The 17,505-nt window shown below is 34.8% G+C and overlaps 1 protein-coding gene across 3 annotated transcripts in view; it reads left to right on the plus strand.

Annotated features, from left to right (window-relative positions):
* The window catches only part of EED (embryonic ectoderm development), a 35,859-nt gene extending 21,033 nt beyond the window's left edge, over positions 1 to 14,826 (plus strand). Inside the window, exons 8-13 of one of the 3 annotated variants that reach the window (XM_025358273.1) lie at positions 1,740 to 1,873; positions 4,118 to 4,223; positions 5,745 to 5,819; positions 13,073 to 13,231; positions 14,009 to 14,082; positions 14,483 to 14,826. In XM_025358273.1, coding sequence (XP_025214058.1) covers positions 1,740 to 1,873; positions 4,118 to 4,223; positions 5,745 to 5,819; positions 13,073 to 13,231; positions 14,009 to 14,082; positions 14,483 to 14,609 — 675 coding nt within the window. In that variant the 3' untranslated portion in view covers positions 14,610 to 14,826. The remainder of the gene's footprint in view (positions 1 to 1,739; positions 1,874 to 4,117; positions 4,224 to 5,744; positions 5,820 to 13,072; positions 13,232 to 14,008; positions 14,083 to 14,482) is intronic. The other 2 variants (XM_025358274.1, XM_025358275.1) reach the window with 2 other exon arrangements.
* The last annotated feature ends 2,679 nt before the right edge of the window (positions 14,827 to 17,505 follow it).

Below are 17,505 nucleotides of genomic sequence, written 5' to 3' on the forward strand. Positions count from 1 at the left end.
AAGAAAGCGTGTTTGTTTCATGTAGCCTGTCAGGCAGACATTCACTTACGTTTGACATAGAAGATTTAATCTCCAGATGAAGGAATAAAACAAGTAAAGACTATATTTATTTATTTTTTAAATTACTTGCACTTTATCTATACCAATCCCTGGATTCTCATGAGAGCACTATGATCTTGCTCCTTTCCTTTTAATCTAAAATCACTAAGTTAATGTTTGTTTTGCTGTTTTGCAGTTATTAAAGAAAAAAAATTAAACTATGTAGCCATTAAAGTACTTTTCCATCTTTTCTTTGAAGTTGAAACATAAGATTTTTGCTTTTTGGAAGTGTTTTATTGTGCTCACACTGTTTTAGGTAACTTATTTCTAACCATTCTTTTTGGTTGGCGTGGTATAATACAAGACCAATAGTTAATTTTGTTTAAAGATAAATACCACCTTTATATTGATGTATTATAATCCATTGGTCTATTATACAAGTGTTTTTAGTCAGGTTTCAGATTTTAACATTATTTTAGCTTATGTTCCATATTTAACTCATTTAATTCCTGAAATTTCACACCTCTTAGGTTGTTTTCCATTAAACTGTGTAAAGGGGCACCATATTTTATAGCATGTAACATGTTCGTTGAAGGTACTAAAATATTCCTATGTTGACGTTTGGATTCCTTTGTGAGAATCATACCTTCCTTGGAATACCTTGTCAACCTGGATTTCCTAAAAGTTGCAGTAGCATTCTACATCTGGCTTTATGTGTGTAAAAGCCAAGTGAACTGTTCTTTATTAATAACTCCAAATTAGTGGTATTGTCTCTAAGGATGTCTTGTTGCTGTTGACAGTGAGGTAATTAGAAGTAGCACATCTGTGGATTCAGTAAACATCAAGCCTAAAGTTCTTAGGCTTGTATAAAATGGTACTCATAATTAATTCAAAGGCTGGGTTAACATACAATATTTAGGTTAGTAAGGAAAATATACTCCTTCAAGAGAACTCTCTACTGTTTTTTCTTAGAATGAGAGCAGGAGACAGTATATAGCTCTTCTGTTAATACAGGAGTTCACTGATAGGTGGATAGGTGTGTGAGATTTTCATTACTCATTTTTGTGCCTTTCGCTAAATTAAATAGCATCTCTGAGCCTTAGTGTCTGCCTATGAAATGAGGTTATTACAATAGATGATCTGTTGCATGCCTGTTAAAAATTAGTAAACAGCAAATGAAAAAAGTTAAAATCTGTTTTTTATCAGACTTTTAAAAATTCACTTAAAAGTGAACTCTAAGACTAACTTAGAAGTATAAAGTAAAATGTCAGCTCTTTAAGGATTCATGTATTTGCACATGCACGTGTCAGTTTCATTGGTCGGTTGAGTTTGGATAGGAAAAGTAATACACTATTCAGCTCTTCGTGTCAGAATAGTTATTTTACTTTAGTAATCAATTTACCTTCAAATGAAGCAAAATGAATATTTTAGTGTCATTGAATAGATAAAACTAAGATTAAGTAATTTTTTCTTGATTTATACATTGTAAATGCTTATATATTCCGATGGTGACAAACTAATTAAAACTGTAAATCTTGAAAGTAGTAAACTCTGATTTATGGCCTGTGTAGATGAAACCCAAAATGTAGTTTGTATTGTGATTTGAAATACAGTTTTCACCATGTTGCATATTAGGTGAAAATTGGATAAATATAATTTGGAACTGTAATTTATATAAAACTTTTTGGTTTTACATACAGGATTATGATCTTTTGGGTGAAAAAATAATGTCCTGTGGTATGGATCACTCTCTTAAACTTTGGAGGATCAATTCAAAGAGAATGATGAATGCAATTAAGGAATCTTATGATTATAATCCAAATAAAACTAACAGGTAACAGTTGTGGTATTTAAAACAATTTTCTGTTTTGTGCTGTTGAATATATGTTTTATTTTTTCTCAAAAGTGCTACATAAGCCCCAACATTGAGTTCAGAAGATCGTCTTTTAACTTTAAGGCATAATTTACACGCCATAAAATTCACCCCTTTAAGAAGTCTTTTATTTGCAGTGTTTGTGACTTACTTTTCAAAATCCCCTTTAAATTGTGTTGTCATCTTAACTTAGTAGTACATTTTACTTATTTCTATTTTGGTATGCATATGCTTGGCCTTTTAAGTTAGAAATGTGAAAGTTTTAAGTCACTTAAGCTTATTATGGACTAGGGAGAGTAAAGGACACTTTAGAATAATGTTAACATTTTTTAAATGATACTAATTCTAATTCAGGATGGTAAACCACAGTTTTAAACAATGGAGTTCTTAGCTCTAATTCATGATAATGCTTTTCTCTAAATGATGCTCACTTCATTAAATGTAGAGAATTCAAATGCAGGAGCCTCTCTTCATGGTACTATAGGTTGGGGAATTTTGCAGTTTTCTTAGTATGTTTTTGAAATGTCTCAATTCTTAATGCAGTAACTGTCTTTAGAATCTTACCAGGCTGTCATTAACACTTTCACTGTAAACGTTGTATGTCTGCATGTTAACTTTGTTGGTACTTTTGTTTTAGCAAAGATCTAGAGTTCATTTTCTGGTTATCAAGCCAGATTGTTAATCGATTATTAAATTTGTAAGCATCAGTAAATATTTCAATGCACTAACATTCATCAGACATAAGTGCCCTCTAAGGATTATTAAAAGTTTTACCTTTCCCCTTTAAAACACCAGGAACTAGTAGTACAATGTTAAGTTTATATTTTTAGATTATTTTCTAGGTATCTGGAATAAATACAAACTATATTTCACAGTTTTCAAAAAATAACAGTTGTACTTTTTTTTTTTGAGAGAGGCCATACAATTATAATATGTACTTGGCAGAAAACCAATTAATATAATTATAGCAGAATTAAGAATTTATATAAGATCATGAATAACATTTTAATGTTTTAACAAAATATCCCAGAATTTGCATTGGAAAGATTGTTTTGAGTTGATGGAATCCAAAGTGCTTTTTTACATATCTGAGGGAAAAGGTAAAGAGAGGACATATGAATTGCCTAAGACAACTAATTCAGGGCATATTATACTTATACAGCTATTTCTGATTTAAAACTGAGTATATTAGGAATGTTAACTATACTGTTAATTAAATAACTCCAGAATTAGTAGCAGCTTGTTTTGCTTTTTTCTCACAGATATCTCTAATGAAAACAATGGTGCCATTTAGTTTCCTAAATACAGAAATTATTTGGAAAAGTCCTAGGAAATTTTATTTTGTTTTTTTTTTTTATTTTTTTGAGACGGAGTTTCGCTCTTGTTGCCCAGGCTGGAGTGCAGTGGCACAATCTTGGCTTACTGCAACCTCTGCCTCCCGGTTTCAAGAGATTCTCCTGCCTCGGCCTCCCAAGTAGCTGGATTACAGGCACCTGCCACCACGCCTGGCTAATAAAATTTTTTTTGTATTTTTAGTAGAAATGGGGTTTCACCATATTCGGTAGGGTGGTCTTGAACTCCTGACCTCAGATGATCCACCTGCCTCGGCCTCCCAAAGTGCTGGGATTACAGGCGTGAGCCACCACACTTGGCCCCACTTAAGAAATTTTAAATTAGTAAGGTATCATTTTCAGAAATTATTGCTCAAGGCAGGACTCTAGAATTATCTTTAGCAGACTTTGGAATGATGTTTAGTTGTTCCTGGAAAGATGGCTATCTTTTGAAATAGTGTAGGTATGTTGACTTTCATAGACTATTAATGCTTAATTTTAAGGACTGAGTAGGTAGCTTAGCATATTTTCTGTGAGAAACTGATCAGGCCTTTATTATTGGTTAGGGTACCCAGAATTGAAGTGATTAATTTTGGATTATTTATAGTAAAAGGCAGGAAACTACAATGTTTGTAAACGAAGTATCTATCATAAGACAAAAATAAAATTTGTTAATAATGGGGAAAAATAAACAAAAGTGGAATGAGACTTTAGCTTTCAATAAATAGATAAGGTGGTTGGTTATGTAGGAACACAGAGGAATTAATAGTCTTACATTTTGTTTTTCCAAGTTTTATAAATCCAAAAATGAAAAAGAATATGATTCTACTATAATTTTTTCTTTTAACTTTTTACATTTCCATTCTTCCTTCAGGCCATTTATTTCTCAGAAAATCCATTTTCCTGATTTTTCTACCAGAGACATACATAGGAATTATGTTGATTGTGTGCGATGGTTAGGCGATTTGATACTTTCTAAGGTATGGTAACTGCAGTTAAGCTGTACTTCCATCGTGTGTGTGTGTGCGTGTATGTGTGTGTGTTGGAACTTGGCAGGGAGCAGTTTATGTAGTTTATTAAATTGAATGGCAGATGGGAAATTGCCTTTTTTAAAGTCTCATATTTTGATATATTTAGAAACTTGTTTTAAGAATAAAACATGCCATTGAAATACAATTCTTTGTGCTCCAGTAAGATGAGTATAGTTTTATAAGGTGATAGTGTTCTGTGATACTCAGTATTATTACAAGATAACCGGTAACTAAAGCCAACAGAATGGCTTTTGTTTTTATTTTTTTGTATCTCTGTGACTATTTTAGTAAAATTTTATTTACAAAAACAGGTGCCTGGAGTTGGCTTATGGGCTGTAGTTTGCCAATCCCTGCTCCTGTTGATGGATTTATACAGATGTTCCTCGATTTATGATGGGATTACATCGTGATAAACCCATCATAAGTTGAAAATGCATTTAATACACATAACCTACTGATTATCAGCTTAGCCCAGCCTACCTTAAATGTGCTCAGAATTATTCTACAGATTGGGCAAAATTATCTAACACAAAGCCTGTTTTATAATAAAGCATTGAACATCTCACATACTGCATACTGCTAGCCCAGGAAAAGATCAAAATTCCAAATTCCAAATACTTCAAAATTGCAGCTGTTTTGTACCATTTTGGTACAGTTGAAAAATTGTAAATCAGACCATTGTAAGTCAGGGACCATCTGGGTGTGTGTCTGGGTGTGTGTGTGTGTGTTTGTGTGTGTGTCTATTTTTTTGTAGCTGATAATTTAGAGAAGCTGTTGGTGATATTACATGAGCATTTAGGATTATCAAATTTGGTGAAATTGCTGTCCAGCTTCTTTTCTTGATGTGAATTTCAGGCCACTTCACATTTTCTTGGGCAGAGCCTGATTTACTTTTTTCTTGGCTTTATGTGTAAACTGTTTTTTTTCTTTTTTCTTTAAACTTTTGACCTTCAAATAACTTGATTCATAGGATGTTTCAAAGATTGTTCAGAGAGGTCCCATATGATCTTTATCCAGAATCCAAAGTTTATATCTTATATAACTGTAATACAGTATCAAATCCAGAAAATTGACACTGGTACAATGTGTGTGTATAGTTTTATGTCATTTTATCATGTGAATTTTGTCATTTCAAGAATGGTACAGTTTGGGACCTTTTAAGATTGTTTTTTTCCACTCAGACCCTTGAGATCCATCCAAGTTGTTGCCTGTATCAGTAGTTCGCCATTTTTATTGCTGAGTAGTATCCCATGGTATGGATTATCATAGTTTATTTAACTATCTATGGTAGGAGGTTTTGGTCGTTTCCAGTTTTGGGCTATTGCAAATAAAGCTGCTAATCAACAGTTGTGTCCAGGTTTTTGTGTGGACTTAAGTTTTCATTTCTCTGGGTAAATGCCTAGGAGGGCAATTGCTGGGTCATGGTTAAGTTTGTTTAGTTTTTTAAGAAACTGCCAAACTATTTTCCAGAGTGGCCGTGCCATTTTACATTCCCACCAGCAATGTATGAGAGATCCAGTGTCTCCGAATCTTCGCCAGCATTTGGTATTGTCATTATTTTTTATTTTAGCTGTTCTGATAGGTGTGTAGTGATATCTCATCGTGGTCTTAATTTGCATTTCCCTGATGGCTAGTGATGTTGAACATCTTTTTCATGTGCTTATTTACCATTTGTATATCCTTTTTGGTGATGTCTCTTCATATCTTTTGCTCATTTTCTAATTGGATTGGTTTTTTGTTGTGTTGTTTTTGTTTTTTTTTTTTTTTACTGTTGAGTTTTGAGAATTTGAATATATTCTAATATGAATCCTGTATCAGATACATAGTTTGCAAATATTTTCTTTCAGTCTGTGGCTTGTCTTTTCATCCTCTTTAATAGGGTCTTTCACAGAGCAAATGTTTTTAATTTTTATTAAATCCAGTATATTGATTTTTTAAAATTATTTTATGGATTATGCTTTTGATGTTGTGCGTAAGAACTCCTTACCAAACCATAGACCTTAAAGATTTTCTCCCGTGTTCTCTTGTAAAAGTTTTATACTGCTAGTTTTACATTGAATATGTAATCCATTTTGAGTAGATTTCCTTATGAAGGTGTGAGGTTTAGGTTGAAGTTCCTTTTTCCCCTATAGATACTCAGTTGTTTCATCAGCATTTGTTGAAAGACTGTTCTTCCGCCATTGAATTGCTTTTGCACCTCTATCAGAAATTGTTTGGCTATACTTGCGTGGGGCTGTTTCTGATTTTCTTGTTCTGTTTCATTGATCTGTATATTTGCCCCTCCACCAGTACTACATACACAGTCCTCATTATTGTAGCTCTATAATTTTTCTTGGAATCTAATAGATTTCTCCCATCTTTATTTTTTTCATAATTGTTTTGAGCTATCCTAATTCCTTTGCCTTTCTGTGTGTACATTTTAGAAAAATGTTTTCTACATTTATAAAAATCTTGCGGGCAGTTTTTTTGAGGAGAAGTTTTTGAGTGGAATTGTATTAAACCTGTATATATAATTTTGAGGAGAACTAATACTGTGCTGAGTCTTCTAATCCATGACTGTGGTATGTCTCTTCATTTATTTACATCTTCTTTGACTTTTGTCATCAGCATTTTATAGTTTTTAGCATATGAGTCCTGTTTTTGCTCTATTAGATTTATACCTAAGTATTTTTTAAGCAATTTATAAATCATATATTATTTTCAATTTTTATGTGTTCATAACTAATATATAGAAATATAATTGATTTTTGCATATTGATCTTGAATCTTGTGCCCTAGCTAGACTACGTATTCAAGGTGTGTTTTGTGATTTTTCTCTGTAGACTATCATGTGATCTGCAAATAAGGACAGTTTTATTTCTTCCTTTGTGATCTATATGCCTTTTCTTTTTTTGCCTTATTGCACTGGTAAACTTTCAGTCCTGTGTTGAATAGCATTGTTAGGAACAGATATTCTTGACTTGTCATTCAGTCTTTCACAATTAAGCATATTAGGGTTTTTTGTTGTTGTTTTGTTTTGTAGGTATTCTCTATCAAGTTGGAAAGTTGAGAACTGTTTCCTGTTCCTAAATTTTTGAGCGCTTTTTCATGACTGGTGTTTTGTCAGATGCATTTTCTTCATCAGTTTATATGATCATGTGGTTTATCTGCTGTTGCCTGTTAATATAGTGGATTATATTGATTGGTTTTTTGAATATTGACCCAGCCTTGGAACCCTGGAATACATTCCTACTTGATCATCCTGTGTAATTTTTTGTATTGCTGAGTGCTGTTTGCTAATATTTTGTTAAGGACTTTTGTGTCTGTATTCATGAGGTGTGATACTGGTCTGAACTTTTTTTTTGGTACTGTTTTTTTCCGGTTTTGGTATTAGTAATACTGACTTTATAAAACAGATTGGCAAATGACCTGTTTCCCATTTTCCAGAAGAGATTGTGCAAAATTAGTGTGACTTTGTTTTTTTTGAAACAGAGTCTTGCTCTGTTGTGCATCCTAGAGTGCAGTGGTGCAGTCTCAGCTCACTGCAACCCCCCACCTCCTGGGTTCAAGTGATTCTCGTGCCTCAGCCTCCTGAGTAGCTTGGATTACAGGCGTGAGTCACTCACCTGCTAGTGTTACTTTTTAATGAAGTCCATTAACTTAATGGTTATAGGGCTGTTCAAATTAACTACTTCATTTCGGGTCATACTGGGTGAGCTATAGTAGTTTGTGCTGTTTGAGGAATCGGTACATTCCATCTAAGGTAAAATCTATGTATACAGAGTTGTTTGTAATATTCCCTTATTATCCTTTCAACATCTGCTAGGTCTGTAGTGATAGCCCGTTTCTTTCTCTTTTTTTGAGACAGGGTCTTACTGTGGCTGTGGTGCAACTGGCTGTGGTGCTCACTGCAGCCTCGACCTCCCAAGCAATCCACTCACCTCTGCCTCCTGAGTAGCTGGGACTATAGGCGTGGGCCACCATGCCTGGCTAATTAAAAAAAAAAATTTTTGTAGAGATGAAGTCTTGCTGTGTTGCTAGGGCTGGTCTCATTTTTGAAATTGCCAGTTTCATTTTTGAAATTGGCAGTGTAGGTCTTTTTTTGGGTCAGTCTTGCTAGAAGTTGGTGAATTTTATTGATCTTTTCAAAGAACTAGCTTTTTACTGTTTGTTTTCTGTTGTAAATGTTATTTATATCTTCCCTTTTGTTTGCTATTGGTTTATATTGCTCAACTTTTATCAGTTACTTAAGATGGTAGCTTAGGTTGTTGAGTTTTTGAGAATTTGTTTTATGGCTCTATTTTAGATATGTTTGATGGGAACTTGAAAAGAGTATGTGTTCTGTTGGGTGGAATATTGTATAAGTGTTTATTAGATACTATTGATTGATGATGTTGTTGAATTCTTCTATATCCTTGTTTGTTCTCTGTCTACTGTTTTATCAACCATTGAGAGACAGGTGTTGAAATCTTCAGTTACAATGTGGATTTTTCTCTTTCTCCTTTCAGTACTGTCATGTTTTGCAGTTCTGTTGTTGGTGCATTCTACATTTAGTATTGCTATGTCTTTGGAATTGACTCTTTTTTCATTACATCATCTTTTTTCAAACTTTTACTTTTAATCTATGTATATTATCATTGAGTAAGTTTCTTGTAGATGATATAGTTGGGTCATATATTTTTAAAATATATTCTGCCTATGTCTTTTAACTGGTGTATTTAGACCATTTATATTCAAGCCTTAATATCAGTTATTATTTTAAGTCTGCCATTTTTCTTTTTGTCTTTTTCATTTCTCTCTGAGTTTTTTCCCCTCTAACTTTCTGGGTTATGTGAATGGTTTTTAGAATTCCATTTTTATTTATTTATATTAACTCATTTGTCTACTGTATTATCAGCATTTTACAATATTTTTTTTTTCTTCAGAAATAAGATCTTGCTCAGTCACCCAGGCTGGAGTGCAGTGGCACAGTCTTAGCTCTCTGAAGCCTGAAACTCCTGGCCTCAAGCAATCCTCCTGCTTCAGCCTCCCGAGTAGCTAGGACTATGGGCGTGCACCACCACACTTAGCTAATTTCTTTAATTTTTGTAGAGGTGGGGATCTTGCTATGTTCCTCAGGCTGGTCTTAAACTCCTGGCCTGAAGTGAGTCCCCTGCGTTGGCCTCCCAAAGCGCTGGGATTACAGACACAAGCCATTTAAGTGAAATTTAGAATGCTTCCTTCCCTTTACATCACTTCATTCTTCTCCATTTATAATTGTCTTAAATATTTATTTATATTTGAGAACCATATCAGGTTTTTTGTTCTTCAATCATCAAACACAATTTAGAAAACCCAAAAGGAAAAGGAGAGTATTGTATTGACTCACTTTGCATTTTCTGTTGTTCTTCCTTACTGGTAAATTCAAATCTTCTTAATTTTTTTGTTTCGAAAAGTTTCTTTAACCATTCTTTTAGAGCAGGTCTGCTGTTAACAGATTCTCCTATTTTTTCTTTATCTGAGCATGGCCTCATTTCTTCTTTATTTCTGAGGGATATATTCACTGAATATAGGATTCTGGCTTCACAGTTACTTTCTTTCAACACTTGACAAATGTTTTTGCTCCCTCTTTGGCCTCCATAGTTTCTGATGAGAAATCTGCTGTCGCTGGAATTGTTTGTCCTTTTTAGGTAAGATGTTCTTTCTGTCTTAATGCTTTCAGGATTGTTTTCTTTGCCTTTAGTTTTCAGATTGAGCAGGAGTGTATTTAGTTTGAGGTTTGAGTGTGATATGACTTGATGTGGATTTCTCTGGGTTTGTCTTGTTTGGGGTTCACTGACATTCTTGAATCTGTAGTAGATTGATGTTTTGTCCCAGGTTTGGAAAGTTTTCAGCCATTACTCAAATTGTTTTTCAGCCCTGCTCTCTTCCCTCATTTTGGGACTCTGATTATATGAATGTTAGATCGTTTGTTTGGTCCCCAGGACTGTCTTTTTTCTTTTTTCTTTTTGTTTAGATTGGGTAATTTCTATTGTACTGTCTTTAAATTTACTAACTCTTGACCCTCTCCTCTTTTGGTATTGAACCCATCAATTGAGTTTTTTATTTGGGTTATAATAGTATATTTTAGTTATAAAACTTCCAGTTCATTCTAAGTATGTTTGTGTTCATTGAAGCATTTTTATATTCCTGCCTTAAATCTATGTCAGATTTGACATCCGTGTTATCTCAGTGTTGATATCTGTTGATTATCTTTTTAAAGCTGATTTTTGTCTTTCTAAAGTTGATTTTTATGATTCTTGGTATGAAGAGTGATTTTTGATTGAAACCTGGGTATTTTGGGTATTACGAGACTCTGGACCTTATTTAGATCTTCTCTTACAACAGGCTTTCTCTGATACCTTTTCATCTGGGGAAGGGAGGCGCATTGTCTTGTGACAGGTTGGGGTGGAAGTCCAGGTTCCCCACTCGGTTGACTTGGTGTTGGTGCTTCATTACTGCTCAGTGGGGGAGGGAGTTAAGGCTCTCCGTAGGCCTCAGCTGATACCACTCTAGCTGGGAAGGGCCAGGATGCCTAATTACTGCCCCCCTAGTGGTCTCCATTGACACTGTGGGTAGTTGGTGGCTTTACCAGTGAGTGGCTATGAATGTCCTAACTCGATTAGGCCTCCTCTGATGCCACCCTAGCCCGAGAGGAGGAGGGTCACCCCATTGCTATAAGAGGTATGGGGAGAGTCATGGGATAGGCACTTGGGGTGCTTAGTTACAACCTGAGCATGGGTTTTTCACTGGGCTTTTGCTGGTTCAAGTGGAGATGGGTCCACAGATTTTTTTAGGGTGCTTGGCTGGAGTAGAGCATTGTCATCTGAAAATTTTGTCTTGTTAGGCTGCTACATTTTTTGGTTCCTTGGCTAAAAGGGTAGGCTTTTGTTGTTGTTGTTTTTGTTGTCTTCACTCATTAGCATTTCTGAGTTGCTGCCTTCTCTCGCATCCAGTCTGGTATACATAAGGCAAAAGAAAACCCAGGAAACTCAACAGTTATCGTTATGTTCCAAGGTTTCTAACTTGTTTGCCTTTTCTCTACCTTTCCAGGTCTTATGTTTGCTTTGTGTATGATACTCAGACTTTTAAGCAGATGGATAGGAAAAAATACATCTGCTCTATTGTTCCAGCAGCAGAAGTAAAAAGCCATTAGGTTTTTAAAATTTCTGCTCTTAGAACTTAGATCTCTGGAAAGGATTTCTGAATTTTAGGTGGTAGGCTGAACTGGAATATATTGGTGGTCTCAAATCTGACTCTGCATTGGAATCACTAGGAGAATGTTAGAAAAATAGATTTCCTAGACCTCACCTTAAGAAATTCTAAATCTGGCACAAGGCCCTGGGAATTGGTAGTTCTAAAAAGCTCTTAGTACATGATTTTGAAGTGCAGCCATCCATTAGCTCTGGCAACATCTTTTTACCTCACTTTGCTTTAGTTGTTCCATCTAGGGACTCCAGTACTTAAAAATTCTTTACCAGTGCAGTTAGTAAGAAGCACTTGAAGAGCTTTTTTATAGTTCTTCTGCTTTGGCCTTTCTCTTACAGACTGAATCAGTAGGGGCTGAGATGAGTCTTTCGAGAAAACTCCATAGACTATTGATCCAATTTTGCATTTAGCCAAGAGTCATCACACTAGGTGGTTTCTAAGGTCCTTTACAGTTAAAAACTTGAATAACAGATGTCATATAGCACTAGGATTTAAAAAGTCTAAATAAAAAAGGTAGAGAAGAAAAAAGAATGTGTTGTCTCCTCCCTAATCTTCAAGTGGCCATACTATTAAATTATTTAAATGCCTGTGAACCCCACAGGGCTGCCACCTGTGACTATATTATGTAGGCTGTCCAGTAAAATTCTAGGGGCACTGTTCACTTACACGAGGATTTCTGAATCCTGGTGCTATTTAGTTTAGGCCAGATAATTCCTTTTTTGAAGGGGGTTTCCTGTGCATTATAAGATGTTTAGTAGCATCTCTGGCCTCTACTCATTAGAGCACAGACACATTGCCAAATGTCCCTTAGTGGGCAAGCTACTGACCTAGATAATAATATGAATAGTGCCCACAGTTTTGCAATTTTTTCTCGTATTCTTTACTACTTACTGCTTAGGTGTGTGCATACAAATTTGATTTTATAGGATAGGAAAAGTATAAGTTTGAAGCCTATTTCAATCCTGTCCCCATATCAGTGTCTTGATGTTAAACAACTGCTTTACTTGCCTTCAATTGCCCTATTTATAACCTGAGTTCTAAGGCCATTTATGTGAGTTCATCAAATTTCCTAAGATACCTGTTGAGTATCTACTGTGTGGCACAGATACTGGATGAAGGAATAATAGTTAATAAGGTAAAGGAAACCACCTGTGATTAGAATTGAAATGGGAAACTGCAAACTAGTGAAGTAAGCAAGAGCCAGATTAATGCCGGATTATGAAAAGCCATGTATTCTAATTCTGTATGTTTGTAATTATACCTTTGCTATAAAACACTTCAAGTCTCTGGGTGTCAGAGTATCTAGAGCTGAACTTGGTTTAACTTGGAAGAGAAATGTTGACTTCCAAAATGAATATTTCAGAAAATGTGATTCTTTTGTATTATCGAATTCTGTTGATAATCAGATTTCTTGTCCTTAAGTATGGGCATTGAGTGTAAATATAAATGAATGTACATCACTGTACTTGATAGAAGGATTAACCAGGTTCTAAGAGCTGTGAATTCCAAAACAATAGAAAAGCCTTGTTTTTACTTTGTAAGATTCAGTTCCACATTAACATTTCTTTTTCTCATTTCTCTCTCTGTTTTAGTCTTGTGAAAATGCCATTGTGTGCTGGAAACCTGGCAAGATGGAAGATGATATAGATAAAATTAAACCCAGTGAGTCTAATGTGACTATTCTTGGGCGATTTGATTACAGCCAGTGTGACATTTGGTACATGAGGTTTTCTATGGATTTCTGGCAAAAGGTATCAACGTACTTTTACATTTTGAAATGATCTGACTTATGAAAGACCATTGTAATTCTAGCTTTTTCTGTTGTGTCCATGTTCTTTTTCCTTCACAAATCTACCCTGATGTTTTGTATTGATTACTTTGCCCTTTGATGTTATTCATCAAATACTTTGGTGTTACTCATTCTGCTTTTGTGGCTCTGCATATGATCTGCAGTGCTTACTTTAAATTAAATTGGCAGTTAGGTATCAATGGTGGAAATTAGGTATTTATGTTCCATAACATAAACATTACCATAACATTACTAAGACTTAATGTTTTAGTAATTAGATTGTCAATCTACGTATATAACTGTTCCCTAGAGAAAAATCAGGATAGAAGACAGACAAAATATTAGTTACCTAAAAATTTAAAGAAATATATTGTTAGGATTTTGTGGTAACAAATTACTTGGGTATTTATTTCCGTAAGAAAACTTTGGAAGAGCTTTCCACAGCTTTTGCTGTATTTCTTGAAGGCAGAAGAAAAAGTACCATGCTAACAACGTAAATTTGTAAGGCCCTTCATAAATTTTGCAAAATGCCTTCTTACTTGCTCAAGACACTTGTGATGTATTAATTGGTCTTATTCATATTTACAAATCAGAAGTATAAGACCCAAAGAAATAGTCAAGAGCACAGAGGCTGGAACTGAGCTTTTTCTGAAACCAGAAAGCTGTCTGAGGATTCCTCCAGTGCTTTAGAACCTGGTAATTTTATTAATTTGATGTTTTTAAAAATATGTTTATACAGATGCTTGCATTGGGCAATCAAGTTGGCAAACTTTATGTTTGGGATTTAGAAGTAGAAGATCCTCATAAAGCCAAGTAAGTGTTTAGAAATTTCTGTTCAAAATTTCAGGCTTTTTCTCCACAATTGTATGCCTATGTAGAAAAGATCATTTATATTTGCAGTGCCATCCTTAAGTCATTTTTAACATTTACGGTTTTCAGAGTTGAAGTTATTTTTTATTCCAATAATTTTTTTCCTAAGTACCTTGGTGACAAGTTATTTCTCATTTTTATACAAATTATATAGTGCTTGTTGAACTTAAAATATATCCAAATTTTATAAAATTTGAGACTGACTCTTAGTGAAGTATATTCTGGTTTTAAATGCTTTTCATATGAGTTGGAACATCTGCTTATTTTCTAATCCACTGTTTTAGGGTAGACACTGACAACGTTATGTGTGGTCTTTAACCTGTTGTCATGTTTTTTTCCCTAGATGTACAACACTGACTCATCATAAATGTGGTGCTGCTATTCGACAAACCAGTTTTAGCAGGGATAGCAGCATTCTTATAGCTGTTTGTGATGATGCCAGTATTTGGCGCTGGGATCGACTTCGATAAAATACTTTTGCCTAATCAAAATTAGAGTGTGTTTGTTGTCTGTGTAAAATAGAATTAATGTATCTTGCTAGTAAGGGCACGTAGAGCATTTAGAGTTGTCTTTCAGCATTCAATCAGGCTGAGCTGAATGTAGTGATGTTTACATTGTTTACATTCTTTGTACTGTCTTCCTGCTCAGACTCTACTGCTTTTAATAAAAATTTATTTTTGTAAAGCTCTGTGTTTAGTTATTTTCATTGTGGTGAAAAAAAATTAAAAGTAATAAAATCATGCCTTATCTTTTTATAATGCTTGTTTTTTGTAGTTCTCTTAACCAGAGAAAGTTTTATAATACAGAGATTAAGTATAGGCTCTAGAACTAAACTGAATTCAAATCTTGGCTCTGCTACTACATGACCTTGGATAAACAACTTCTCAATGCTTGGTTCCTTGTGTATAAAACAGAGATAATACTACTTGCCTCAGGGTTATTGTGAGGATCAAATGATTCGTTATGTGTGAGGCAGTTAGAACAGTATTGACATATAATAAGCCCTAAATATATTTTAAGTGTTTATAATTATTGGAGATTATATTTCCTATGGTTTTATATTTTTTAATGTTTTCTTATGTAATGGTTTCATAAGTAATATTTAAAATTCTACAGAGTTAGAACCTATGATAATGTTTAACTGTAACCTTTCTTTATAGTTTAAAAAAATATTATTGCCGTTAGATTTGCAACTAGGCCATTGGTAACCTTACAGGAGATGTCATTAGAGCAAAGGAGGAGAGGATATAGAAGCTTAAATTCAGTGGGTTGGATCATGAAAGAGATGGCAAGTATGTTCATGTAGTGAGTTGTTGCCCCTTTTCTAGAAAGTTGTTACTGGCTAAGAGAGATTAAGTAGATTGAGATCATAAGGTTGGGAATAGTTGGTTATTTTGTCTCCAACATAAGGCACATTGCATTTATTTGTGGGCAAAAATTCCCTAAAGAGTGAAGACCAAGATCACATGTGGAGGGTTTAACTTGAAGCAGAGGAGTGAAGAAAGCCTGAATGATCATAAAGCTAAGGTTGGAGGTGAAATGAGGCGAGCCAGAGAAAAATACAAAATACTGAATTTTGTCGGGTTTTTAAGAAGATTCCTGAACCTTGTTTCTATAAATATGTGTATTTTTAAAGTTTGATTTTGATATCTTGTACAGTATTTGAAACACTGCCCCTTCTTGAGCTATCTCTGAAGATTTTTACTTCCCTGGTAATAGTATAATGCTTAAGTCTGAGTAAACAGGAAAACTAACTGCCTTTTACTGTCTGCGTCCAATGGACCCTTCAATTGTTTTTTAGAAATTTAAATAGGAACTTTAAGAAGTAAACCTTTATAGCAAGTAAATTCTTATGTACAAACATCAAAAGACGAGGAATACTGGCATAGCTTTTTAGCAAAATGAGATTTCCTAGGTTCTTCTTGCAAAATACTGCATGATGAAATCCTTCCTGTTGCATGATTAACTAAGTGAGAATGTCATCTTTCCTTTTGGTTCTTAGAAATGTATTATTCACTACTCCATTCTTGAGGTTAGTTTTAATTTTTTTGGAGACAATCTCACTCTTTTGCCCAGTCTGGAGTGTAGTGGTGCCGTCTCAGGTCTCGCTGCAACCTCTGCCTCCCAGGCTCAAGTGATTCTCGTGCCTCAGCCTCCCAAGTAGCTTGGATTACGGGTGTGTGCCACCATGCCCAGCTAATTTTTGTATTTTTAGTAGAGACGGAGTTTCACCATGTTGGCTAGGCTAGAATATTGAGTGTTATAAAGTTAGTGCAGATGGGCTGGGTGCGGTGGCTCAACGCCTGTAATCCCAGCACTTTGGGAGGCGTGGGTGGGTGGATCACGAGGTCAGGAAATCGAGACCATCCTGGCTAACACAGTGAAACCCAGTCTCTACTAAAAATACAAAAAAAAAAAAAAAAAAAATTAGGCGTGGTGGCGGGCGCCTGTAGTCCCAGCTGCTTGGGAGGCTGAAGCAGGAGAATGACGTGAACCCAGGAGGTGGAGCTTGCAGTGAGCCGAGATCTTGCCACTACATTCCAGCCTGGGCAACAGAGCCAGACTCTGTCTTAAAAAAAAAAAAAAAAAAAAGTGCAGATAATGAAAGGTCCAGGAGTGAACTCACAGGCCAGTTATCAGCCACATTCTTTATACTCTTATTTTTGCCCCCTCCCCTTTCCCTGAAATACTGAGGAAGTAACATCTCTTTTCCTAATGGATGCTATCCAGAGGGCCCCAGTCACCAGTTATCTCATTAGCCTACTAAAACATTCTTTTCACTCAAGTGATCTCAAGGTTCTTAGAAGTTGTATCAGGAAATGTAAATCAAGAAGAAATTATATTCTCAAGGTTCTTAGAAGTTGTACCAGGAAATGGAAATCAAGAAGAAATTGTTTTTAATTGACAATTGTATATATTTATAGGGTACAATGTGATGCTTTATACATGTATACAATGTAGAATGAGCAAATTGGGTTAATATATCCATCACTTTGTTCCTCAAAGGAAAAGCCTCCAACTTTTCACTATTGAGTATGATGTTAGTTATTGGCTTGTCACACATGGCCTTTATTGGGTTGAGGAACATTCATTCCTTCTATACCTATTTTGTTGGGGGTTATCATGAAAGGGTGTTGAATTTTGTCAAATGCTTTTTCTGCATCTATTGAGATAATGTACAGTTTTTGTCCTTCATTCTGTTCATATGGTGAATCACATTTATTGATGTGCATATGTTCAAACATCCTTGCTTCCCAGGGATAAATCTCACGTGGTCATGGCAGATGATTCTTTTAATGTATTGCTGAAGATGATGGTTTGCTAGTATTTTGTTGAGTATTTTTGTATTTATGTTCATCAGGGATA

The sequence above is a fragment of the Theropithecus gelada genome, chromosome 14, assembly GCF_003255815.1.
Source record: "Theropithecus gelada isolate Dixy chromosome 14, Tgel_1.0, whole genome shotgun sequence".
NCBI lineage: Eukaryota > Metazoa > Chordata > Mammalia > Primates > Cercopithecidae > Theropithecus > Theropithecus gelada.